A 7,339-nucleotide genomic window follows, 5' to 3' on the forward strand; every position below is an offset into this window, starting at 1 on the left:
GCGCCGGGGCTCCTTTGTTTGAGCCGGCGGGGGAGGGGGAGGGGAGGGGCGAGGCGCGCCCCGGGCTCCCCCCGCCCGCACGTGTTGGGGGGGGCGGGCGGAGGACCCCGGCTCCGCAGGCGGATGGTGGGACCTGGGGGAGCGGGGGGCGGGGGGGGGGGGCCTCGGCCTGCGCTCCGAGCCCCGCCCCCTCGCTTCTGGCCTCTCTCCGGCTGATTCCCCCGCCCTCCTGCCCGAGCCGGGGCGCGCGGTCTGGAGAGGGAGGGAGGGGGCTCTACTCTCGTGAAAGAGCGTGGTTGAAGCTCCTGCTTGCTGGGCCTCCCCTCCGGCGCTCGCCGTCTCCTCATCTCATTCGCTGTCTCTGCTTTCATCTCCGTCACTATCCGCCCTTCTAATTCTGTCCAGTCCCGGCCCAGCCCTTCCAGCTGAATCACCTTCGGGCGAGTCGGTTGACCTCTCCGACCTCAGTTATCTGGTCTGTAAAATGGGCTCATAACACCTGGTACCCTGGGAAATCGGGCTGGCTGGCTGAGGTCACGTGTGCAAACGAGGTGCAGGCCGTGCAGATAAAAATCATGATTTCTTTCTCCCGAGCCTTTGAACCTCGGTATTTTCGAGTGTTTTCATCTTCCCCAGCTCTCCGTGCCTCTCTCTGCTTTCGCCATCTGTTTGCCTTTCTGATACTTGAGACAATCTGTGACTGTGCATTTGCTCACTCACCGACAGGCGTTACACAGTGTGCGGTGTGCCAGGGCGTGTGCTAGGATGCTGGCTGTAGGGAGATAAGACCTCAGCTCTGGCCTCTTCCAGCCCCAAGACCCCCAGGGAGGGCAGCCTCCCATAGGTCATTACAATAGGAGCACCACGTGATAACAACTATTGTCCTCCAGTTCCGAATCCCCCTCTCTGTTCCAGACCAGTGCCTCTGAATCACTTGAAGAACTTGTTAGAAACTCGGGTTCCTAGCCCCGAACCCTGAGGTTTCTGGCTCATTCATTCAATCTACGAATACTTATGGAGTGTTTGGGCAGGACACTTTTCCAGGCACTAGGGATGGTCTGGAACAAATCCAACCAGGGCCCAGCTCGTGTTCTAGTTGGTCTGAGCTGAGCCCAGGAATCTGCATTTCTAACTAGAGCTCCAGATGCAGGTGGTCCTTAGACCACCCATTGAGGGATAGCGAGAGGCCTTTCGGGAGTCAGGCTGGACTGTGTGTATGGCAGGGAAGGGGGAAGGGGGTGACAGCCCTTCCCGCCTGTCCTGGCTCCCACAGGCAGCTCCCAAGAGGTGAAGGGAGTCCTGAGTAGGCCTAAGATTGGTTAATATCTGGAAGGGCTTCTGCTCCACGTCCAACATTTCCTTGTCCTGGAAAAACAAAAAGGAGGTACCCCCATCCACTCCCTCTTTCTTTTTTGTCCTGTGGCATCTTTCCGGTGTTGGACTGAGGTCTGCAAAGCAGTCTTTCTCTCTCTGTTGCTGTTGCTGCGGATGCTGATCCGGGCCTCCCTCTCCGAGGCCATGACTGTGCTGCGTACCCCTCCCTCCATGCCCAGCTGTGCAGCAGCCCCAGACCTGGCATTTGTCAAGTACAGGGTGCTGTGCCAGACGCTCTGTTGGGCACTGGGGCCACGGAGCTGGGCAGCAGCTCCAACTTGAAAACGTAGGGCGTGGTGAGTGGCCTTCTCGTGCGGGAGCCTCGTGCTAGTGGGCACTACGGTCCCTTCACCTCTCAAGACCTGTAGTGGTTACGTCCCCCATTTCTCGACTGTCTCTCTAGAGTTGTCAGGCTGGGAAGCGCAGACCCTCCCGAGCCGCTCCCTCTCCAGTGGGTGGGGGAGAGGCTGGCCGGCGCCATGGGGAGGGGTCTCTCCGGGGCCCTTACGCCCCGGGTGCCCTGTGCCCTGCCCCTTCAGCCCACACCTGCCTTATGCCTGCAGGCTGCTCGGAGGAGACGCGGTGGTGGAGCTGGTCCTCAACGACTACCTAGACATTTTCTGCCCTCATTATGATGGGCCAGGGCCCCCGGACGGCCCCGAGACGTTTGCTTTATACATGGTGGACCGGCAGGGCTATGAGGCCTGCCAGGCCCAGGGCCCGGGCGCCTTCAAGCGCTGGGAGTGCGCCCTCCCTTTCGCTCCCTTTGGTCCTGTTCGATTCTCAGAGAAGATTCAGCGCTTTACACCCTTCTCCCTTGGCTTCGAGTTCTTGCCTGGAGAAACCTACTACTACATCTGTGAGTGAGGAAGGCACACTGATGGTGTCTGGGGCCGGGGTTGGGTGGGGGGGGGGGGGGCGGGGGGAGGTGCGCAGGCGGCCTGAGTCTAAGACTGAGTGGCGGGTCATGTAGGGTGAGTCTACCAAGAGGAGGAGAAAGCAGGAGGAGCCGGGGAAGGGGACGTGATGGGGGCACAGGGGGTCTGGCACCAGGATGTGGCCCAAAGGTAAGGGCAGGCTTTCCAGGGACCTGGGAGAAGACGATCGGAAGGGTCTGAAGCAGGGTCTGAGGCGTGCGGACTAGCCTGTGCTAACGCCTTCCTCCCGATTTCCCACCATGCAGCGGTACCGGCCCCGGAGAGTTCTGGCCGCTGCTTGAAGCTGCAGGTGTCTGTCTGCTGCAGGGAGAGCAGTAAGTAGGTTGGGGCAGGGCGGGCAGCCCTTCTGGGCCCTTGGGAGTGAGGGGAGTAGTGGGGAGAGTCTGGGAACATCACACCCTGAGGGGCCCAGGTGGGGCCTTTTGCTCTGTGGGAGCTTTCACTGTACCCCTTTTTAAAATTTTTTAATGTCTATGTTGGAGAAAGTGTGAGTGGGGGAGGGGCAGAGGATCCGGAGCAGGCTCTGTGCTGACAGCCGCGAGCCTGTCAGCTCGAAACAGTGAGATCGTGACCAGAGCCAGATCGGACACTCAACCGGCTGAGCCCTCCAGGCGCCCCCAACTGTACCCCTTTATGCCAGGCCAAGGGACGGCATCTCCAGGGCAATATCCTTCAAGCCCTGGGCTGAACTGGGACGAGAGGGAACAGCCTAGGGGGAGGGCAGGGAGGAGGCTGCTGGCAGGGAGAGCCCATCAGTGCCACCCCCCTGCAGAGTCGGAGTCGGCCCATCCCGTCGGAAGCCCTGGAGAGAGCGGCACCTCTGGGTGGCAAGGGGGAGGGGCTCCCAGCCCTCTCTGTCTCTTGCTGCTGCTGCTCCCAATTTTGCGTCTCCTGCGAATCCTCTGAGCCCAGCGGACCCCTCCTGCCACCCCAGGAGCGACAGCCCTCCCAAGACTCCCTGGAGGAGGGCCCCCAGCGTCAAGCCAGCCAGACCGATGGAAGAGTGATGGGGGCGGTCGGAGGGTCCGAGGTGACCTTCCAGGGGCTGGCCCCTTATCACAGGCTGAAGAGTTGCTGCAGGGAGCTGCACACCGCCCTGCCCCCCCCCCCCACGCCCCTCCCCCGCCCCCGGAGCCCAGGCAGGACAAACACAGGGTCTCCCTCCGCTGCTTTGATGTTCTTTGCCCATCCCCCCAGAAGGACTGGGATTTTGGTGGGATGGAATCCTTGAGCCTGTTGGGGGCCAAGACCGAAGACCCTGGGACAGGTGGATTGCCAGACCAGGGCAAAGAAGAGGCTGAGGCCTGTGCCCGGCACCCTGGGGGCCACTTCCCTGGGGCAGCATCCCCCCCCCCCCCCACCCTGGCGGGGGGTGCCACTCGCTTGTCTTCTGTGAAGACAGACTTGCCATGAGGCTGGACATCATGCCAGTTTGTATTTTTATAAGTGTCTGGACCAAACCCTCAATAAACCACCCCCCTTTTTTGTTGCTCTGCCCCACCCACCGCCCTCCGGCTCCTTCCCTGGCTCCTTCCCCGACACCGGGGCTCCCTGCGGCCTCTGCTCTCAGCTTGGCTCTGCGTGACCTCAGTGCCAGCTGTGCCCTGGCCATCCGCTCCAGGCCGAGGGCACCCCTCTGGGCGATGTGGGGTGGGTGCCAGCAGCAGCTGTAGAGCCCGGCGCCCCCTCCCACCTCCCTAGCTGGCTTCCTGGGCGGGGAGGGGGCAGCTGCTGCTGACAGCCCACCTGCTCCAGGCACTGCCCAAGCCCGGGGAGCACCACGCAGGGTGTCGGGGCAAAAGCAAGGGCACCCGAGTCTCAGAGCGCCTGGGTCCCGCGAGCTGGGCATCCTTCCCCCTCCCCACGGGCAGTCTGGGCGGTACCAGGCCTAGAACTGCGAAGGTGGGGTCAGATCAAAGCCTCCTTCCCCAGCGGCTTCTTTGTTCTTCGCTTTTATAAGGAGGAGGGGGTGGGGCCGAGGAGGGAGGGCCCCCTCTGCTCTCAGCCCCACGCCATCTCTCCCACCTCTGGCAGGCCAGGCTATGATCCCCCCCCCCCCCCCCCCCCGCCCAAACCCGACCAGAGCCCTCTTTCTGGACGTGTCCCGGGTGCAGCCAGGGGAAGGGGCGCCCGGTCCCCCGCGGCCATTCCGCGCCCGCCCCGGTGCCCCGCAGCCCCCGCTGGCACCGTGCCGGCCCGCGTGGCACCGAGCCAGCGATCGATAGGTGGATGGTGCGCCGATTAGCTCGCCCGGCTGCGGCAGCGAGAGCCGGCGTGTGAGCGCGCGGGGGGGGGGCGCGGGGGGGGGGGGGGGCGAAGTCTGACCTCGCAAAGCCCCCCCCCTCACACCCAGGTCGGACTCGGTCCGCCTCGCTGATCGCCCTGCTCTGCCTACGGGGTGGGGGGCGGCACCGCGGGCTCCAGTCGGACCCCGTCCCCCCTTCGAGGCCCCTCGCAGATCCCCCCCCCCCCCCCGCGCCGGCTGCCGGTGCCGGCGCACCCGTGTGTCCGCGCCCGCAGCCCGGGGCGCGGGGGGCGGGGGGGGGGCCCGCGGCCCGGTTGGGGGGGGGGGGGGGGGGGCGCCCCCCGCGCCGCCGGGGGGGGGGGGGGGGGGGGCGGTGTCCGTGCGTCGCCCTGGAAACCGAGGGCACCGCCGTCCCCCTCCTCCTCACCCCCGAGACGCCGTAGCGGGGCGAGCGGGGGCGACCGCTCAATAGCCCCTGCCCGCCCCTTGAGGACCGTGGGGGTCTCGCCCCGCTGCCAGCGGCCCCGACGGGGAGAAGGCGGGTGCGGGTGGCAGGTGGCCACCCGGCTCCCCACGGGCGCCTGTGCGGACGCCTCGGCAGGCAGCCGGGCATTTGTGAGACGGCCCCTTCCCCACACCTGGCCCTGCGCGGACAGCCGGCCCGGCCCCGGGGCGTGCCCCCGACAGCAAGGGCCCGGTCGGCTCCGGTTCCCGGGGCGGAGACGGGCTGAAGGTGCGGGGCCGCCTTCCGGGTCTGGGCCCGACCCATGAGAAGGCCTCGAGGCGCGTTCCGGGGCGCGGCTCCAGGAGGCTGGGCAGGCCTGTGAGTTTTGGGGCGTCACCGATCTCCCCTGAACGCAGAGGCGCTAGACGGCCCAGGGTGGGGCCCTCGATTCGCTGGGCCCGCCCTGGTCGCTCCCGAGCAGTTGGGGGACTCTGGTCCTCTTTGCGTCACGAAGAATCGCCAGAGCCTGGGAGGGAGACTCTGCGACCCGGGGGCCTGCCCCACGCTTTCCGGGGGCGCAGAAGCGAAATCCCCAAGTTTTGGGCTGTGTGACCCCTCTCTTTTTTTCTTCTCTTTCAGTGATTCCTTCCTTCCTCTACTTGTTCATTCATTCACCAAATCGTGGGCTCCCAGCGCCCTTCTTCCCGCAGGCCACTGCAGCTGGGGGCGTCGGGGGATTCCCAGCGGTGACGCAGTAGGAGAAGGGCACCCTGGCTTCCAAGCAGCCAATTGAATCCTGGGGCCTGGGGCATGAGGTCATCAGCGCTGATGCCCATTGGTTCAGGCCTGGACGTGGGGAGGGGGTCCCCATAGCAACCGACGGTGCGTCCGACCGTAACCCCGGAGAGTGGTCTTTGCCGGAGCTCCAGAGGCAGCCTGGGTGGTGTTTGGGTTGGGGGCGGGGAGGCGGGGAGGCGGGGTGGAGCCCAGGCCCCCCCCCCCCCCCCCAGGTCCCGCAGCCCTGGCCCAACCAAGCTGCTGTCGTTCTGGAGATCTTTTTCTCACTCAAAGTAATGGTCAGTGCCCCTCGCCCCGGGCAGGCAGATTGGGGGCTGGCGGAGTACGGGCGACGGCGTTGGGGTCGCGGGTGCAGAGCCGCCGCCGCTCGGAATGCTAATTCCGAGAACCTCCTGTTCTGCATCTCGTCTGCACCTCATTTGCATTCTCTTCATTTAAGGTCAAATTGAGCAGACAGCCCCACATCCCAGCCCTGTCGCGCGTCTGTATCCCGACTTTATCCCTCAGCAGCTCCGTAATCTCTCTCTTTCTCCAGTTCCTCACCCCACCCCTCTCCCAGCCGGCGGTGTCCCCTCGGGTGCGAGGGGGCGCAGCCTAGCAAGAGCGGAAAGAGAAGTCCGCCTCTCCCCCTGGACGTCTGCTGACAGATGGGGAGGGCTGGTCCCTACCGCCTAGCGACTAAACTGACAAAGCAAATGGTGGGGGAGGTGCCCGGGGCTGGGCGGGGGTCTCCGGGGCCAAGTCACCCACACGCCCAGCAGGGTGCTGGGACTAGGGCCGCCTGCTTGCAGCCAGGGGCGGGCCTGCCCACCTGTCTGGTGCCAGGACAGCTTCCTGCCTCCAATTAAACGCTAATGAGGTGTCATTAACCCTTAGCTTGCCTGCCAGCCCTCAGGTGGAGTTTAGATTCGTGGTCTCACCCCGAACCGAGGGGCGGAGAGGAGGCCCTTTGAGGAAGCCTGGAGGCAGTGGGGCCAGGGGGCGGGGGGGGGGGGGGGGGGGGAGGAGGGCCAGAGGCATGCGCAGCGGGCACTGCTTATGCTGTGTGCTGCTGGGGACTCCACACACGGCCGGCCCAGTGGCTGGGTGCATTTCTTCCCCGCGCATCAACTCGGCAATGACTTGCGAATCCCCTTTCCTACTCTACTAACTAAACACCAGGCTGCACACTGCGTGCTGGGGGTAGGCACTTGCACAAGACAAGATCCCTTCCCTGAAGGATTCTTCAGATTACTCCGGAAGACACATTGTCCAACAAATAATTATAATGCCAAGTGCAAATGCCACTACAGAGCCACGAATGAAGTGCTACGGGAGAGTGGGCTCTCAGAGAAGACTTGGGCTTTGAAGCGCAAAGTTTAAGCGGGGAGGGGATGTGGAGAACCCAGTGTGCCTGTGTGTGTGTGGGTGGGTGGGTCCGAGTGGGTCCGTGCTCAGCCTGTGCCCTCCTGGGGCTCATGTTTGCGTCTGTACGTAGGTGTGAGAGTGTGTAAGTGTGCTGTCTGGACCTCTCTGTGTCTGGAATCCCTGCTCCTGAAC

At 64.7% G+C, this 7,339-nt stretch overlaps 1 protein-coding gene across 1 annotated transcript; it reads left to right on the top strand.

Moving 5' to 3' along the window:
- The first annotated feature begins 1,488 nt into the window (after positions 1 to 1,488).
- On the top strand, positions 1,489 to 3,816 carry EFNA4 (ephrin A4). The gene is made up of 4 exons (XM_040467643.1): positions 1,489 to 1,586; positions 1,938 to 2,233; positions 2,558 to 2,626; positions 3,085 to 3,816. Exons 1-4 carry the CDS (start codon positions 1,489 to 1,491, stop codon positions 3,216 to 3,218), a joined length of 597 nt encoding a protein of 198 aa, XP_040323577.1. The 3' UTR covers positions 3,219 to 3,816.
- Positions 3,817 to 7,339: the final 3,523 nt, after the last annotated feature.

This window comes from Herpailurus yagouaroundi, unplaced genomic scaffold, assembly GCF_014898765.1.
Source record: "Herpailurus yagouaroundi ecotype Mexico unplaced genomic scaffold, PumYag 67549, whole genome shotgun sequence".
NCBI lineage: Eukaryota > Metazoa > Chordata > Mammalia > Carnivora > Felidae > Herpailurus > Herpailurus yagouaroundi.

Bases quoted from the DNA above. Each gene is read 5' to 3' on its own strand.
- EFNA4 (XM_040467643.1), top strand. From the start codon at position 1,489: ATGCTGATCCGGGCCTCCCTCTCCGAGGCCATGACTGTGCTGCGTACC. The intron at 1,587-1,937 runs GTACAGGGTGCT...TTATGCCTGCAG, and splicing joins CCAGACCTGGCATTTGTCAA to GCTGCTCGGAGGAGACGCGG. The intron at 2,627-3,084 runs GTAAGTAGGTTG...ACCCCCCTGCAG, and splicing joins TGTCTGCTGCAGGGAGAGCA to AGTCGGAGTCGGCCCATCCC.